Source organism: Ixodes scapularis, unplaced genomic scaffold (assembly GCF_016920785.2).
Source record: "Ixodes scapularis isolate PalLabHiFi unplaced genomic scaffold, ASM1692078v2 ptg000460l_1___fragment_5__unscaffolded, whole genome shotgun sequence".
NCBI lineage: Eukaryota > Metazoa > Arthropoda > Arachnida > Ixodida > Ixodidae > Ixodes > Ixodes scapularis.
The window spans coordinates 171,246-190,054 of NW_024609984.1; the positions used below are offsets into that span (position 1 = coordinate 171,246).

The 18,809-nt window shown below is 41.2% G+C and overlaps 1 protein-coding gene across 1 annotated transcript; it reads left to right on the top strand.

The window, feature by feature from the left end:
- The first annotated feature begins 265 nt into the window (after positions 1-265).
- LOC115330653 (Golgi-associated plant pathogenesis-related protein 1-like) lies at positions 266-17,912 on the top strand. Its single transcript, XM_029992525.2, has 5 exons — positions 266-326; positions 3,360-3,400; positions 7,840-7,926; positions 9,100-9,244; positions 17,677-17,912. Exons 1-5 carry the CDS (start codon positions 266-268, stop codon positions 17,910-17,912), a joined length of 570 nt encoding a protein of 189 aa, XP_029848385.2.
- Positions 17,913-18,809: the final 897 nt, after the last annotated feature.

The following is an 18,809-nucleotide window of genomic DNA, read 5'->3' on the forward strand; positions in this document are numbered from 1 at the left end:
TAAAAGTTACAGTTTGGTATTATGCTTTAAAATGTAAGTGTTCGTAATTCACTTTATTTATTTATTTAGTGCATACTGCGGACCTTTCGAGGTCCAAGCGGGGTGGGCGGAGAACATAAATAACGCTACAAAAAACAATGGTTTCACAGAAACAAGAAAACAATGGTGGAAAAACTGCCGATATATTTGGGGTGTATATAAAGTCGCGAAAAGTTACTTAACAGGCAAATAATTGTTTCACCAGGCTTTGATAAACTATATCAAAATGAAGATAAGTGGTTTCGTTCTTATCTCTACATTCGTGGTCACCGTAGTCACCGCCAAGTGTGAGTGAAACTTTGAGGTTGTGTTATAGCTTGGTTAAGGAGGTTCCCATCCATTATCATGTGCATGTCAACACTGTCAACCTATCGTCCTTGTATTGATGGGCATCGCTTTTTGAGAAAGACGATTACTAATTGAATCTGAGTTCACAAAACATTCTACATAAATATTAATAGGAACCTTTTCTCTGGTTATGCAAAAGCCGTCGCTCCTGTTGTACAGCCGTACTAGATAAGAATAGTAACTAGCAAATACCGCTGCGTGGAGGACACATCGGATTTTGTTCCACTCATTGAGGAGTATGCTATGAGATAGACTGCATGTGCCAAGGATCCATGTTTAATTGAAATGTCATTTGCTGCCTATAGGATTGATCTATTGATAAGTATAGCACATGAGATATGAGGCCAGTTTCTGACATTTTAGACATGCCAGAGCAAGGACAAAAACCAGCATTTAGTTTCGTCACTGTTACATTGAAAGAAGAAGACTCCGACAAATATTTTGATCTATTACAACGATTTTGCGGTAAAACATGTGCGACACGAGGGTTTTGGAAGCGGTGTGTGTAATGAAATATAAACATAAATCCGTATTGAGTCTACTGTAAGTGAGTATCAAAATTTAACAAGTTTTATGTCTCGGTCTCCGGCATCTTTTTTTTTTTTTTTTTTGGCGCTGGTTGATATCCTTATCGACCTAATTTCGTATTTGAAAATTGTTTTTGAAGAAGTTAACGCCGCTTCAAAATCACATTTTAAGCTGTGCAGCAAATGGTGTCCCCCAATGTTATTTTTCTACTGGGCGCTTCTTGTTTTTTGTGCTTAGTCTTGATAGTTCCTTGTTTTTTCAACTTTAATTTTTTTAATTTAAAATAGTTCACATCTTTAGATCAGCGCACATGACCTTTCATGATTAAGTATGACAGGAAAATATTAGGTATATATCAATGTTTAAGTGATTAAATTCGATATAAGTTCTGTCGAAGTACATCTTTCCCGCGCGAGTTAGAAGCACGAACACGTTAAACGTTTGTATACGTGGTAAGCTCCATATTGTGAATATAAGTTTTTCGAATGAGCAGCTGGAGACCGGAACGTTGTGAGCTTACGCGATACCAATTAATGCAATTTGTGAGCACTGTGCACTCTTGAAACGTGAATCTCGCAAAGAACAGGCACACACCCACGTGCGACCAGACATACACAGAAGAATAGCCGTAAGATAGTGACTGCGTATCTTGCTTTTTTTTGACACAATCGCGTGTTTTTGTTATTATATATATCAAAAAATACCCCCTACAAGACTAGGCGCTTGCCTGACGTCGTTGTTAGTAGATTCATGACCCGCCCCGTGCGGCTAAAACCTGAAGCTCGACGACGTCCGTCTTGAAAACTCGGATTGCTGGCGTCGGTCTCGTTGTCAGATGTGGCAACATGCGCTGGCGCTGATACCGACGCACAGTAGGTGGCGCTGCACGGATCCGCTGTCCATGACGTTTGGGAGGGGGGGGGGGGGGGTAAGCTTTGTCTTCTAGGCAGGCAGGTATTGTCTGAATCCTCTAATTAACCTGCGCTTTAGAATAACGACGTTTAGGTCACCTTGGTGCAAACATTTATTGTTTCCAACTACCCTAACAATTATTTTATTTCAATTCGAACTAACCGGTTTTCTGACCTCCAGAATTGTTAAAACAGTTTGCGACAGAGAAGAACTGAGCTTCTTGACGCCTCATCTGAAGCTCAGGAAGTCGCTTTTTTTCAATCGTAACCAACAACGATTGCGTCCGCTCTGCCAATGCAGCAAACTGGCGGCTTCCACAAGATTATTGGGGAATGAGGAGCCGATACTCTAAGCGTTGCTTATTTTGTAGCATATAATTTTTTATATCTATATTGCAGGTACGATTTCCCGAGCGGTAATTAAAATAAATCCTTCTGGTTTCCCTTTCAATTACTATATAGGGTGTGAAAGTGTGAAAACCTAGAAATATGAACTAATGTGGCAGCATCTGCGTATTCGGCGTCAATGAGCCTACCTAAAACGTCTTAAATAAAACGGGGCAAGTGCTGTATGAACCGTAACATCAGTCATTAAAATATTAATGAACTAATTTGAGCTCCTTATCTGACTTATCTTGCGGGCTACTGTATTGTATAATGTCCGCTGTGCCTGATAAATGCATGGTGACTCTGGAACCAGTGCAACGTTCGCCCACTCCGCCTCCCCTTTCTAGATATCTTTGCATTAAAAATATACAACCTGTATACTCAGGAAAACGTACGCAGTTTGATTAGTATTCTGTTTTTTTTTTCCTATTGTCCGCACTGCAACAGACGCGGTGATAAACACCTTATGCTTAACATAAAAAAGGTAGAATGAAAAAGAAACAATTTACTTCACTTTTGTTCCCATCAGAAAATGGTAACGCTCAACTGTACGTGTTATGCGAGCAAGCCTACAAATGAAGTGCATTTGAAAGCTTATCAGACTCGGCATAACGGTTGTTAGAATGTTACAAGTAAAGCCGACGCTTATTTTTACACTTCAAAAGTTGGTTCACGCCGGTGCGTTGAATGTGACCAAAATTTTGGCCATTATTTACTTCGTCTATAAACATCGTTGAGTGATGTCTCAGAGTAAAAATAAGCAGTTATTAAGGTATTCTTTTTTTCATACAAGGGTGGTTTCTCGTATCTAGGTAAGTTGTTCAGAGCAGTGAAGAAAAAGTTCCACTTCGCGTGATTTTGGTAGTAGCACGTATGATAAATATTCTGCGAAGTTCATGGCAAAGTAGAAGCCTTACACTATATGACATGTGTGTCGTTGCTAAATAGTTCTTTTGGATCGCGTTTAGTTCTCAGAACTTATGCCTTACTTTTTTTCTGATTACGTTCTATTTTTTTTTTTTGCATGCACTCTAAGAAAAGCTCTGTTTCTCACCCCTAAATGAAGTTAATAAGTAACTGATATTGCAGTCAGCGTCTCACACGCTTCGCTAGAGGAGACAATCAGGCTTTTTTTAAATTTTTCAGCGAGCCCGACGACGGCACACAAAATTCGGATGAGGAGCCAAGTAAGTTCGAGTTCTTTTAATATTTTTCCTAAGAAGAAAACTCAGTTAATCGGATTGGGACAATCGCACGACAAAGAAACAAGCGTAATTTGACAGAAATGGCATTACTCGTTTATAAAATCATTAAAATATTCAATATTCATTTGCAAACTTAGGTGTGCATTTTGGTGTGCATTTTTATTTTCTTGATATAACGAGGAGGATACATTCTGTTTATCTATATTAATCGAACACGAAGAAAGATGTTTATTTCACGGAGTATATCCATATTTGACACTGTGCGCAGCGGCTTTCACACATCAGTGTGGCAAGACGAAAGTCAGTCCATGAGCTTCGGTATAACACAAGATGTGTGTACTATTTGTTCTACTATGGTGTGCGATAAGCCTAATTCACTTCTCCTTGTCAAATTAAGGGGAACCAGACATTTTATAGTCCAAATCCAATAGTGTCAAAATTAACTCAACTTGATCAACGCGCTCAGCTTGAATAAGACATTTATCCGTATGAACTAAAAATATCTCATCTAGAGAGGTCTTATTTTTTATGCTTAAACATGTAAACAAACGCAGTACAGTGGAATCATCTCCCGCCCAAAATAAGTATGTTTGCAACTCAATTTTTTTATTAATGTTCCATAATGAAACCATCTCTAACCGCTTCTCAGTCGAGCTCTGCGCGGATAAGTCATATCATTCGTATCCGATTCGTATCGCCATATTGTGTATCCCCACTCCCAATCGCCTATGCGATATTCATAAATGATTGCATAAACATTCGATCCGCATCCGATATGCATTCGCACACTTTGCATTAGCATCCGATTCACATCTGCAATACTCGGAACGGCATTCGACACAGAATCCGCACATTCATTTTACATTATAAAATATATCTTGAATGAAAAAAGGCATCTAGTTAATAGGCCGTTGGATAATCGTTGATAATTTGTTTTTTTGAGTGAGAATACGGTAAATAATATGTTATCATGATTTGTTTGATCGTATTTATATTATCAACGGTAATTTTCCCAGAGGGTACACATCCCGTTAATGGAAAAATGATCCCACTCGTGAGGTCGCGATTAGTGTTTGGGGCAGTGTCCAGAAAATGCGCTAAAATATTTGTTTTCGTTGTTTTGTAACAGTTAATTAGGCAGTCGCGTATTTCCTTTGTATATAAATTAACAGTGTCACTTTATTTAGGTGAAACAATATAAAAGTGGGAGAGGGAATGTGGTTATTTATTGCAGCGAAGTACCCGTATAAGCGTGTAAGGCCCCAGTACACGGAGAAAATGTCACATTATTTCATAACGGCCTCACCTATAAGTTTCAGGTTTGAACACAAACCGCAACTGCATGCTCCGGACCATGCACAGAGCAGCAATTTGGAAAGTCAAGAAAACGTTAACGTACACACGGGCCAGGTTTCACTGGTCGAGGTTGCTCTGTAGAAACAAAATATCGTCAACGATAAACGGATACAGACGGGTTCGCCTGTCTTGAATCACAAGGCCGGCCGATGAGATGTCTTATTCTTCAACTGGTACACTTGATGCTGGAGTGGCATGCAGGAACTGCGCTATAAGATTGAGTTGCGAAACACTCGTGAAGTTCGAATTGAATCTCCCAAATCCACATGTGGTCGATGTATTTATCGACTTCATCACTTGCCATGTCTGCTACATCACTTACCGCGCCCATTAGATCAGATAGAATACCCCTGGGCGTCTATCGGATTTGTTTCTTTTTCTGAAGTGGTTCTGAAGCAGAGATATCATCGGCACCTTTGACTTCACCTTCCTTTTTCACTCGACGGTCTTTGGCAGCCGCGATCATCTTTCTGACATACTGTGTACGGAGTGCCAATCTGAGTCTTCGAGCAGACAAACACTTTTAGTTTGGGGTGTATAAACACAGTAACCTTGTGCAAACTTTGCACTTGCTGTTTTTTTTAAGGAGCCGTGAGCATGTATCCTTAAGTGCCTGCAGAAGCTTCGAGCCCCTACTTTTTTGCTTTAGGTGCTTCAGAAGTCATGTTTTCCACGCGACCATCAAATATACATATTGCTAAATTACCCAAGCATCAAGAAGAATTCTCGGAATGTAGATTTATTTATTGATTTATACACAGAGCTGGCCCGTGGGCCGTGGCAGGGAGGAACAAAAGTTAACAGAACGAAACAGTTTATACCTCCAATAAAAACTTTGAACAATTTCGTATTTACGAAATTGGATAAAAGACGCGTGCAAAGCACAAATGAAAAGGAAAATAAAAGGAAATTAAAAGCACGTAAAAAAGTTATATTCAATATAACATTATGAATTTACTGACAACAAAGTTCAACAATGAATGAAGACACGTGCTGTGTACATTCAAACTGATAACAAAGAATGCAATATATAAAGACACAACTACAATACTCCATTCAAAATATCACGCGATATATACATATGTAAGTTCGCAGGAAGGGAAAGGAGAGAAAATAACACCAAGGCGATATGCTTAGGTTTTAAACTTAGTAAACAAGTCTAACAGCATCCTCAAACATTAAAATATCGTTGCAATTTACAAATTTCTCGGGAAGCTTCTTTGAGTCGTTGATTGTATTTGCAAAAAGAGAATACTTGAAACATCGATTTTTGCCATGTACAACTGCAATGCTTTAGAATGATTTAGTCTAGCTAAACTGTTGGTAATGTTCCTAAAATAAATGTCGGTGCTGATCTTTACCCGGCGAACGCGCTCGCCTTCCTCGCATAAAAGATTCAAAGTGATTAATCAAAACAGGGCTTTGACGAACGCGCGTGCACTATGACATTTGCTCTCGAATATTGTTTAGAACAGTTACTGTTGCACAAGCCACCACGTGCGGCGCGTAGGCCGACCATTCCAGCATTCTCGCTGGTGCTTACATAATTTGGCAAGAAGTCGATAGAGTGCTCGACAACTTGACTAATGCAGGGCACTACTTGTGGTCTTGAAGCTCTCTTCCTCTACTTCGTTGACGCGGTTTGTTTTGCTTTTTTTTCTAACGGAACTGCAACAATTGGGCCACACTGCTTAAAATTAGATAAAAAAACATTACTAACTTTTTGTTCCGCCTAGTCTCAACATCCCATTTGAGCGAGAAGTCCAAACGGCACTGCAGACCAGAACGCTTGGAGGAGGGGGACGAGTGGGGAACGGGGTTTCTAATTTCTTTTCGATGTCTTTGCACGAAGGGCGTTTTTACATTTTTGCTTTCTGCCAAACAAAACACGCTTTTCAGAGATGATCGATGCCTCTGTATTCTTTACTTTTCTACGAACAGCATTTTTTAGCAAGATAGAGCTCGAAAGCGATGTTCGTTGAGGAGCAGGTCTTTCTTGGCGTCAAGAACCATTTTATCCCCGATTGGCACTTTATATTTTAGAGAGAATAAGATGCTCCCGTCAAATATTCGATGACGAAAATCAAAGTGTCACTCAAGTATTCAATCTACACTCTGCGGTGGCACACGTTTATAGGCCGCCTCGGCAAAAATGTAGATCCAGACCCGCGGACTTTCGCAACCGATTCGCAACTGCAGCGCCTGGCATTTGCATCCCACTTGCAAGTCGCCAAATGCTAATAATTTTTATCCGCATTCGCCAGTTGACTGTGGATATCCGCCGATAATCAGCAGTAATCCGCAGATAATTATCGGATATCCAGGGCTCTAATTATGAACTAGTTATATGACATTTTATTTAGTACAGTACAGGCCGACCTCTTGATTCGACACACGCAAAACAAAACTAGATAAACGTTTACAATTGACAGAGCTTTATGAAACATGCTACTTTTTTGTAATCTTCTTATTACCACAAATTTTACGTGTTAGAGGAGCAAGATTTAAGTTTAAACCTTTGGCTTGTGTGTGTTGGTGTATGCCGAAAAAAGAAATTAATCCCACAGAAGGTATTATCAAAATCACGAAAGACGGAAGAATCCCGATTCTAGGTGAGTGATCAATACCTAAAATACGCGTGGGGAGATTTGTTATTTGCCGTTTTATTTTTGTTAACCCGGAAAGGAGCAACTTTTGAAATGTTCCCGAAGCTGCATTTTTCTTCGCAAAGTACACAACTTAACTAACTCGTTTCCTTCTCTTATCTCTGCAGGGACTTTTTTTTTCTTTACGGGTCATGTGCATGGTCTGGGGGTTAGACAATTTTATTCCCGTGTCCCGTATTTTTTTTTAAACGATAACCTTCGATTAATGCCGATTTTTGGTCCAGTACCGAAGATGCACACCGGAAAACACAACATCAATAAAAAACAATAAACGCAAAAGAAAATCAATTTGACTAAAAATGAAACTCAAAAACATGTGTTCCTACTATGTAAAAAGTTTGACACGGGCCGCTATCAAATTACGTTTAATGGAGATAACTTCAATTTTTACTATTTCAGAGAGACACGTTTCAGCAGGAATGCCGGCAGTGGCACAACTACTATCGAAACATGCATCATGTTCCGAATCTCGGATTAAGCAGAAGAGTACGTGACCAGCTGCTTACTAAAACCTTATCAAGAGTGCGAATTAGCTCGTTCAGTACTGGCATAGTAACACAAAAGCGGAGGAAAACCGAGACGGACCTTCTCATTTTTCCCCCGGTTCTGAGTTACTTTGTCAGCGTATTACATTTTCTATCAAATTTATAGGTATATTAAAATAAAAATATAAACGTTTCTTTCATGTTCAGATATATGTTAGCTATGATCAGCAATATCCGCTAATGATAACCCAGGGCTGGTATTATGAACGGAAAGCTGGTTTTTCGTTTTTTCTAAACTGCCGAATTTGGCAAGCGCTCGAAGAACAGCAATCGGAAAACGCTATAGATCCCGGGAGATCCGACAGATGCACCGAATTCGTGACGTCATTTTTTTTTTTCCAGCACGGGCAACTCTACGGCGAGGCTGGCGTCGTTATGAGCTTTGCCACTTGGTGTCGTCAACGCGTTACATCCTACCCGTTCAAGATATCCGAGGGCCGGTTGGGCGACACGAACAGAGGCGAAGGGTCTCACCTGTTTCCAAAACAACCCTGTCCTCCTTCTCCTCTTCTCGGTCTCGCCTACTCTCTCCGCTTCCTTTCTAATTCCCAGTCGCGGGATTTGAGTAGGCGCAGGAGAAAAGAAAAAGCCGGTTTCGCCAAGTTTTATGGGCTACTCGCGCTCGGAGCTTGGAGCCGTTACGGTTAACGCCGTACTTCCGCGAAGCGTCGCTGGTTTTAGGGGGAAAAATGACGTAATGACATTTCATTTAGCTTTGGGAACATTCATTAGGAGCGAGTTGGTAAGCGTTCAAAAGAAATGTTTGTCGTTTTTCCGAACATAAAGCTTTGTCTCTGTAGTACTGTCACAGCAAAGTAAACATTTAAACAATAAAATTGGCGTTAGAGGTTTTTCTCAGTTCTCCTCTAAACGAATCGAAAACTAGAGCCTTCCGTTTTATTTTACAAATGAATGAGAGCAAGAGCCGTCAGAGTCTAGTCAAATACGCGTGTGCAGTTATTAAAGGCCACACATTGAAAGAACAACAGCAGAGTTATAAAGCTGACATTTTAGTTCGATTGATTCTTCGAAGCAGAGAAGCATACAGGCTGCGACTGAACGTGAACCTACCAGATGTAATATATATGTTCTTATTTTGTCCTTTCACCCGAAGCTTCACGAAAATGCGCAACTTTGGGCAGACCATCTCGCACGTCAAAGATTCTTCGAACCTATTCTCCACAGCCCGGCCTCAAGAGAAAAGTTTGGAGAAAACATTTACTGGTACACCATACCCAGTGAAACTTACAAGGTTTCAGGTAAAAATACCCGTACAATACGAAAAGGCAGAGGAGTTTTTGTAGGCTGCTTTGATGGATCTGCATCATACATAGACATGATCATTATCTGTATTCTAGTCGTAATATTTTTTGGTTATTAATAAACACGAAAGTTTTATTAGAAATAACAAAGTAACTTAATTTGTCGAAAAAAAAAACATTCGGGGACACCTAACGTGCACCTTTTATGAGTTGTGAATGTAAAAGCATGAATGTCGTTCTTCCGCTTCCTTAGTTCGTCTGTAGCGCAGTGGCGTGAGCGGTCACGTTTCATTACTGCCGAGGTAGCGGCCGACGGCCGACTACGCGCTCATGGGAAGTGGCCGCGCCGCGCTGAGGTTGGCCATGCGGCCTCTCCGGAGTTGGCCCTCGCGGGCTCCGCGGCCAAGCCCGCATCTCTTACCGGGGGCCGGGCCGCTGCGTGCGCTGCGCCGTCATAGAGAGGGCTTCTCTGGTGGCGTTCCCTGAAACTACACCGCGCGAGGGCCAATGGGAGTCTCGTTCCTTGAAACTATGACGCGCGCCAGCCAATGGGAGCCTATCCATCAGGTTTCTGCTACAGACGTCTCCGCTCCATTGGAACAGGGGAAGGTGCCGTTTGGTGTGGCTTCGAAGCTGGTGACATCGATTCGCTGTATGGAATAGTCAGTGCTTACGCATTGATAATCTATTCATTCCCACTCAGTCTCGGTTGACGGAGCTAAAGGACAACTAAGGCCACCTAGCGCGGTGCCTACAACCGTGCTTACATGTGAATAGGTTAAAGAAAAGCAGGGATGGGCAGTATTTTAAATACTTTGTGTATTTGCCTTTGTATTTAATTACAAACTGGGTAATGCATTTGACATGTGTATTTAAATACTAAAACGTGGGTATTTCAAATACAATTGTAATTAAATACAATTTTGTGGGCATCTTGTTCTTGTGCACCTCTTGTTCTTGTTTTTAACATCTTGTTTTTATGCATGTGGTTGTAAGGTATAGTCTCCATCCTTTATTCGGCCATGGGGCTTTTTTCCTTTTACTCCTCCGGCTTTATTTTAAAGGCACTCTCCAGAGCAGGAAGAAAACTACGTTCTGCACCGAATGCAGTGTCTCTCAATCAAGCATAAGCGTTTAGTGATTTTGTGATTACGGTGCTAGTCCAGGTCAAGAATAGTGACGAAATCGACGTTCCCAGGCAGACTGGCTAAAAAGGTGCCTGTGACAACTTGTGATACTTTCCAGCCTGATTTCTATCCATATTTTTGCCTGGAACATTCTAAATGTGCGAGTCGTCCAGATTTTCGTAACTGGTGCGAGTTGCAACAATAAAAATTCTCTAGCTAGTGCTGCGCGCCTTGGTCGCCTCGGTTCTTTGTTGGTCTATACCAAAATGTAATCGACAAAAAAAGCTGCTTTAAGCTCTGTACTTTTTTCACCTATTACGTCCAATCTGATTACATTTTTTTTTAAATTATATTTCTACTACGTTACTAGAGCCTCGCACACTAAATCTCGAGTGTGCGATGCAAAATTAAAATGAGATGCCTAGAAACTTGTTGCAGGTGCCCTGAAGTCGCTGGCGCAAATTTTGAAGAATGTATTTGGAAAAGTATTTGGAGGAGACCAAATTCATTGGGTTGTATTTGTATCTTCTACCTAAATACTTTTTTGAAAATGTAATTAGGTTTGTAATTAAATATATATTTGACAAATTATTTCGTATTTGTATTTCGATACATATTTGCATGTATTTTGCCCATCCCTGAAGGAAAGTAATATAATACGTGTAAAAATATGCTTGAACGAATAAACATAATTACATACGTTATTACGGTCACAGAATGTCGCTATGAACAAAGAAGTGAAACAAAATGGATACAGACACCAATCACTACACGCAGATTTAGAGTGCATAACGTTGAAATTATTTTCCTTATTATCCTGGTACACACAATCTTCCACAGGACAAGTTAAAGCCTGTCATAGAACATCATAAAGAGCCAATAAAATTAATTATTAATTCGTACACTAAAGCTGCAGCATTCCACCAATCCCTGTTTCGCTTCTAAACAGGTACAATACATGTGAGAGATCATTTAAGCCGCAGGTGTAAAGCAACATCACAATTTGAGCAGTTACGCCGATCTGCTACGAGACCGATAGTCAATAGACTACTTCCATAAAGCCCGGCATGCAACACGGCGCGTGTTGCGCTCCGGGAACTAGTTGGGCAGGGAGAAGGGTGGCATGGTTTTGGTTTCGATCGACACGTCGACAAGTAATTATATACAGGGCGTGGACTATTGACGGCCGTTATCTCCTGTTTTCTGGTCCCGAGAGCGTCATCTGTGTTTTCTAAACTAACCTAAATGGCCCGACCTCGAAGCTTTAGCACAAGCCCGAGACGTATAGCTTGTCTTAACACATGCTTGTTGTATTTTTGTACTTGAGCCTTTCTGTTAGCGTTCCGATCGAGGTATGTGGATGAGCCAGTCCCGGCGAAGTCGTTTTGTACTTGAGCCTTTCTGTTAGCGTTCCAATCGAGGTGTGTGGACGAGCCAGTGCTGGCCAAGCTCAGGGATCTTGCTTGTGTACGAATGAACAAGCTGTAGCAACCAATAAATATGCATACATCGAGCTCGCGCCTTTATATTAGTGTTGTTGAGCAGGAAGTTTGTTTCGTGCGTCTATAGACTCACGCGAGGTAAAACGGAGGCGCCATTGCAAAGCTCAATCTCGACACAATTCTTACATCTTATCTGCACTGAACCGCAGCACAGCACGAAGTGAAGTCCCCACCCGCTTGCATTCCCCTAATATTCAACATCGCGTATGCGCATAAAGTTATCTTGCAATCATATAGGCACATTCGCAGATACAGACCGTATTAAGAAAGCAAAAGCCGAGCACTTGTGTGAAGAATGTCGCAGCGTTCGCCGGACGGGCATAAACCCCAATGCGGTGCGCCAAACGACTAAACGAACGAAATTATTCAAAGCGCGTTTGACGGTTGCTAATGGCCATAATATTTGTTATGTGTTTGCTTTCTTCCCGCCTGAGTATGCCGAGATAATTTTAGACACACCGTTCAGACAGTGATCTTAGGCGTCAGTAAAAGCTCGTCCAAAAGGCTTAGCCAGGAGTAGTGGACGCTTGTTAGGGCCTCCGTCGTAGCAAGCTAACCCCAGCGTTTGCGAAAACTTAATCTTCTATCAGCATAAGATTTGAGTGGGAGATATATGATGACACGAAGGAAGGCATCATACTAACTTTTTTTGCTGTAGTGAGGTCGAATATGTTGCGTTTCCTTAAAAGTTCATGCGTCAACCCTGGGCTCAACTTTGATACTCCTGTGACGATGCAGCTTATTTTTCGCCCAATGAAGTAACAAGAAGCAGACGTTTGGCAAGCAAAACACGTGTGAGGCACCAAATAACAAAATTTCAGTTGTAGTTTACTGGTAGTAGACAGGATTATGGAAATTGAACTGAAAGATGCACTCGTGGGGTGAGGTGACTAAGCCACGTCTTACTACGTTTGCATACGCACTCATTATATCCGGTGTTTCGGGAACCAAGGAAAGTTCCCCGGTCTTCGTTTCGTATCGCTCGAGAATGAGTGTATTGTACGTTCATGAAAAGTCAGATAATCTAAAACGCAAGCACCGCTTTCGGTCGCGGCGTGATAGCATGAGATGAAGCTGCTCAGTCGAAACCAAAACTGAGTGGCCAACTAGTTCCCAGAGTGCACTGCGTGGTATCTTGCCGCGATGGGGCGCCTCGGTTTTGGAATAAGTCCATTGAGGGTCTCCCATATCACAGCAATTAAAAAAGTAAGATTCTGGCAACAGCGAAGAGCCAGCGCCATTTTTCCCCAGGAATTTTGCACGTTCTAAAAGCAATGCTTAATGCTGATTAACAAGGCGGCAAGATTATGTGTCTTGTTCATTTGAGTTTTATGATTTATGGTCGCTAATTTGCCTTTAAATTGGCTCAACGCACCGATAGACCAGACTGTACAAGTTCCTCAAGTATTCTGTGAAAAAAAAAAAAAAAAAAAACATTGCACAAAGTTATGGAATTTTTGCAATTTCGTTTTTATCCTGTTTCTCAAGCCGGGATGGCAACATTGAAGTGTGACGACAGAAATGGTACAATGTGGGCAGTAAGCCATGTTTACAACTGATTGCAAGACGCTTGATGGTGCGCAAAGAATGGTTGGTAGCTAATTCACTGAAAAGCATGCAAAAAGAAACAAAAAAAACATTTGACATACTCGGTTTTAGACTACCTGCACGACTTGAAAGTCTGGACCATTTGTAACGTCACACAACTGGCGAGCGCGCGGGAAGTGGAATGCTGGTTTCGGCATCATCTTCATTTACGGTTTTATCAATTGCTACTTTGATTTTCGAGAAAATAAATAACACACCCTGAAGACTAAAGTCCGCGTAGCCAAAAAATGCAATTTGTTTTTTTAGGTCAAGAAACGGCAGGAGTACCCATTTAAGGCTTTACAGATTTGTTTTAAAAAATTATTGAAAGCTTCAGTAATGCGGTTTGTGCAGTTGATATACTAAAAGGGGGCATAATAGAGGGGGCTAATCGTTACGATATGTGAAATAAATTCACTATTTTAGTTAAGTTTTTAATTGGGGGAAATAAAAACATCCGGTTGCACTAAAAAACTAAAAAAGCATGATCGAAAACCATTCAATGAGTATACTTTTTAAAAAAGTGAAGACGCGGCAAGAGCAGAAATTCGCTAAAGTTACCAGTCGTGCAACAGGCAATAGGCTGGCAGTGAGAAAACGTGGGTGATAAGGGTCGAAAAAAACGGCACTGTCCGTTATCGCACCAGGAGCCTTGCTCCTGCTGCATGAGTGCTAAATTAAGCGCTCCTGCAAGCTTTCCGTGTTTTCCGAATTCCCTAAAACTGATTGATTTAGTGGCTTTCGATTAAGCTCAGCAAGTTTCTAATTGAAAGTATATATTTAGTGCCACTAACTAAAAATATACATAACTTATTTTAACTAACTGGACGACTCCCTTTTATGCCCCCCTGGCTGAATAACTCACCTCATCAAACCGCACCAGTGTAGCTTTCGCTGAATTTTTAAAACACATCTGTAAATAAAAGAGACATCCCCAACCCCCGTCGTCACGACAACCAATAGGAAAATTAGATGCGTCACTCCGGAAACCGTTCCCAGTGAGCCTAAGCAAGAATCGTGTGGGTGTCTAAGTTCCGGATCATTAATGACTCGGATACGTTACCTCTAGAACATTAGTAGTGATATAATAAAAGTATATGCATGCCGCGAGTTGCGGCGTACGCAGAATTCGGCTGGTCTCGTGCTTGGGTTATGCTTTTTCTTCGTCATCGTCGATCGGCTGTATCTTAGACGCAACTCTGTGCATAACCATTATAAAAGATCGAAGTATATAAAGATATGCGTGTATGAAGGGCGAAGAGGTATTTAGTTATGTTTAGCATGCCAGAAAAATTCTAGATGATGCATTTTCTCACATTGCATTTCTCATTCATAATATTGATATTTTGCTGAATTTCCTTGTGACGCTTTTAAATTTTTGATGTAAAATATAGGATTCCTAAACAACAAAAAATATGTACGGTTTTGAATGACGAATCATCTAAATTTAGTCGTAAATAAAAGAAACGAATAACATGCCCGTTTTATTGGAATGTTTAGTCCAAATCTTCCTCTTTTTTAATGTAAACAATCCGATTTTTTTACAGGATAATCTTCCTTAATCCTCAAAGCCCGAAAAATATCTCGAATACAGTCGTTTTTTATTAAGAAAAATAAACGTCACAAAATACACAAGAACAATTAAGTTGCTATTGTTAGTCATTGTTGTTTTTGTTGCTGTTTGTTGGAAGCAGCGCAATAATGCATAAGCACGAGTGATTTTTACATTGGGTTTTTTTGCTCCAATATGTCCAAACTAGCCCAAATTCAAGCTTTTTTACAGATGTTTCTTAAATTTAATGTCGTAGCAAAACGTTTCGTGTTCGAAATTTAGAAGTATGTCCAGGCGCTTGCAATCTTAGAGCCATTACCCCATAAACTTACAAATTACTAAATATTTATTTATTATTAAACAAAAGTTAAAATAATTATTTATAATAAATCAACATGGATGACAAAACTAACACTTATTATAACTCCTTTGTTCCTCGCACTAGCCCTAATTGGAATCGCCTTTCCGCTGACATAGCCTCCATAACCAATATTATTGATTTTAAAAATGCCTTGTTTGTTAATTTTGATTAACCATTTCCTAGTAGGTATTACTGTTATAACATTGTGTAAATATTTTTCAAGTGTCTGAGCAAGCGTGCATTAATTACTGTATTATATTTTATGAATGAACAACTGTACCCTTGTCACCTAACTCCCCCCCCCCCCCCTCTCCTCTGTAATACCCTTCGGGGCCTTGAGGGTTAATAAATAAATTAATAAATAAATAAAATAAAATAAAATTTATCTGTGCCTAGATAAGTATGTCATGTAGACAAGTTTCTCACCTTCTCCCTTTATACAAAGATTCTCTTATGGTGAAGTCCACTTGCAGATCTCGAGCGCTCCAAAAGCTCTCCCATTTAGTGCGCGAATATTCCACTCGCAGATCTAGCTCGAGCTAGTCATTTTCCGTTCTTAGATCTCTGGCACCGCTTGCTCCTTCGAGCGGCCGAATTGTGCTGCAACCACACCGTGAATTCCCGTAGGTCCTGAAGGAAGTTGACAGAAGCGCGTACGTCATTTCCTTTAACTCGACAGTGCGCATGCGCGGCGAGGTTGGCGAGGTCGCCGAACCGGTCGGGTTGCCGAGTTCGATCTTTTCGGATGCATCGGTTGTTTACGCGGGATTGTGACGGCTCGAACGCTTCTACCTCGCGTAGATGAGGAATAAACATCCGGGATTTGAGCGTGGTAACTCGTAAGCGCCGACATCTGTGATCGTGAGTGGAAGTACGAGAAAAAGAGTGACAGAAAATCCCGGGGCAGACGCAATGTTAGGCCTGTTCATTTTGCAGCCAATGATTGTTTACCTTTTTACACTGCATGTCGCCGCGGTTTCCTTGTGCAATAAAGCAAGAACAGATTAGGCAGCGACCGTGAAAGTGATTTATTTGTTACCTCTTTGCGTTTATTGAAGTCTTGCCAGCAATCTGAACTCCAGATTGCTGGCACAGCAATCTGGAGTCCGCACAGCAATGGCGATCGCTGTGCGTGTCCCGCCGCTTCGAGGCGGCCGAAATGTGTGGAACGGTGGCGAATGCGGACGTCTTTTTCGTTATTTGTGACACGGGCTCCACGGTACGGACATTTTCGCCCGGCCTGAGTCACGTGTTGTTTCAGCAGGTGAACAGTGACAGTTGTGACATCGTTGCTAAGTTCAGTCGGCTGAGAGGTTGGTCGGCTTGTCACGTTCGAGCAGCGGTCATTTTGAATGGCCGACCGCCTCGGGCGAATCGGTGGGTCGCTCTAAAAATGCGAGTCCATCTTCCGCTCGTCGATTGGGAGCGGGTCCTACGGAGCGGAATTTTGCCTCCCTCCCGGATTTTGAAAAGCGCTCCGGATCTACCAGTGGAATTCATTATTAGTATAGTTTATTGTCGCGAGAAACATTAATAGTTAGAAGCGGAATCTGAAGCACGTTTCTACGCGTTTTGAAGCGTTTACCACAAAAGTGAAGCACGTTTCCGAGTGGCTCCTAACTTAAATTTCCCCTCAAGGCTTAGATATTGCGCCAACTTTGTTTTTCATGAAAATTCGTTTTGTGACATGGGCGTCCCGCATAAACATTAATATTTTTGCATTGAGTAGAATATCACTTTAGTGTTTTGACAAAACAAGCTTACGATTATCGCAGACGTGTTTGTTAAATATTTATCATTCATAGAATGTTTTTTACAATCCGTTTCGGAAGATAGTCACTTCTGGTTTAATGCTTTTAGAGCAACTGTGTTCCGTATACTGGTAGCTCATGCATAGGCAATTTTTTTTATTTTTTTTAAATCTAACGATTGCTGTCCATCGCGGCGTCTAATCGTCTCTGGAAGATCTCGGTGAAATATGAGAGTGCTAATAATATCGAGACTATTTAAATAACTACACTTGTATTTTAAGGCGATGGCATAATTACAAGAATCAGTAAAATGACAATCAACATGCTTCCTAAGAAATACTAATAATATATGTCTTAAAAGATTTAAGATCAAAGAACTTTTGCGAGTCCGAGAAATGGATACACTTTCCTTTTATTCCTGTTATTGGCTTAAAGTGAAGTAGGCCAGGTTACACTTAGCATATACGCAACTTGATATAATCTTGATACAACACGACGTTTACTATAAACCTGTAAAAGTATATGGATATTACAATGATTTCTTTACAGCTAAAAGTGCAATCAAATTATGGTACGAGGAAAAGAAGCACTACGACTACAACCACCCGCGCTACAGCAGGCAGACTTCTCACTTCACTCAAGTTATTTGGAAGTCGAGCAAAACTCTTGGGTGTGCTAAAAGTCGTGCCCGAGAGGGGCATCTTTATAGATATTTTGTAGTCTGCAACTACCATCCCAAAGGGAATATCCATGGTGAATTCAAAAAGAACGTGCTGAGGCCTTAATGAGCGGGCCAGGTGTCAAAAAACATATTTGGAGCGAAATAAAACGATGCTTCTAATGTAAAACCTTACTAAAATAAAATAATTTGGGTATGTGACGCCCCAACTACCCTCTGCCTGTAATTAATCTGCGAATCGTTTCTTGACGTAGAATCTGAGAATATGACCAGAGTTGGAACACGCACCGGTCCAAACCACGCACTTTTCGACCCATCTCTAGAGGAGCCATTTTTTCGAGCCGATTATATTAGCCAATGGCGATCAAAAGTGACTTCCATGAGCAGTGCCACTCTTCCATACAGATAGATGGCCATGCACAAATTGAAAAATATTGCCATTGCCACCCCAGTTGTACACTCTCCGACGCCATAGTGGCGTTGAAGATATATACAACGAACTCGGTAATCGACTATCGCGTTTTATACGTAATCGAGCGGTATTTTAAATGTCGGCTCAACTCTGAACAGATATATTGCTTGAATAAGAAACCTTCATAAACGTGCTGTCTTACTGTATATCCTGCTGAAATAGCGTAATCCACACGCAAGCGTGCCACATTTATACATTTACAAAAAAAAAAAAGAAGTGTTGTTGAGAAGGAATTACTCAAATGTAGAATTTTCAGCCTTTCGCGCGTAAAGCCATCCGCGACTCGAACTCAAGGCCTGTGCCTGACGTCATCATCAATAGATGCCGGACCCGCCCCAATCAGCAAACACGATCACGCTCGGTGAGAGACTCCACGTGAAGTGCTGCGAAACGGCTGACGCGTCTGTCTTGGCGTTGCCACGTTCTAGCGTTGCGTTCGTCGTTAAGACGAAGACCAAAACAAGCTGAACTCCCACTTCAAAGACGTGCACAATGCAAGCATAAGCGACCCCCAGAAAGAAAAACAAGAAT

What these genes read in the sequence shown, in the direction of transcription:
- LOC115330653 (XM_029992525.2), top strand. Translation starts at nt 266, where the DNA reads ATGAAGATAAGTGGTTTCGTTCTTATCTCTACATTCGTGGTCACCGTA. An exon ending in CACCGTAGTCACCGCCAAGT is followed by an intron (nt 327 to 3,359) that starts GTGAGTGAAACT and finishes TAAATTTTTCAG; the next exon opens with CGAGCCCGACGACGGCACAC. An exon ending in TGAAACTTACAAGGTTTCAG is followed by an intron (nt 9,245 to 17,676) that starts GTAAAAATACCC and finishes ATTTCTTTACAG; the next exon opens with CTAAAAGTGCAATCAAATTA.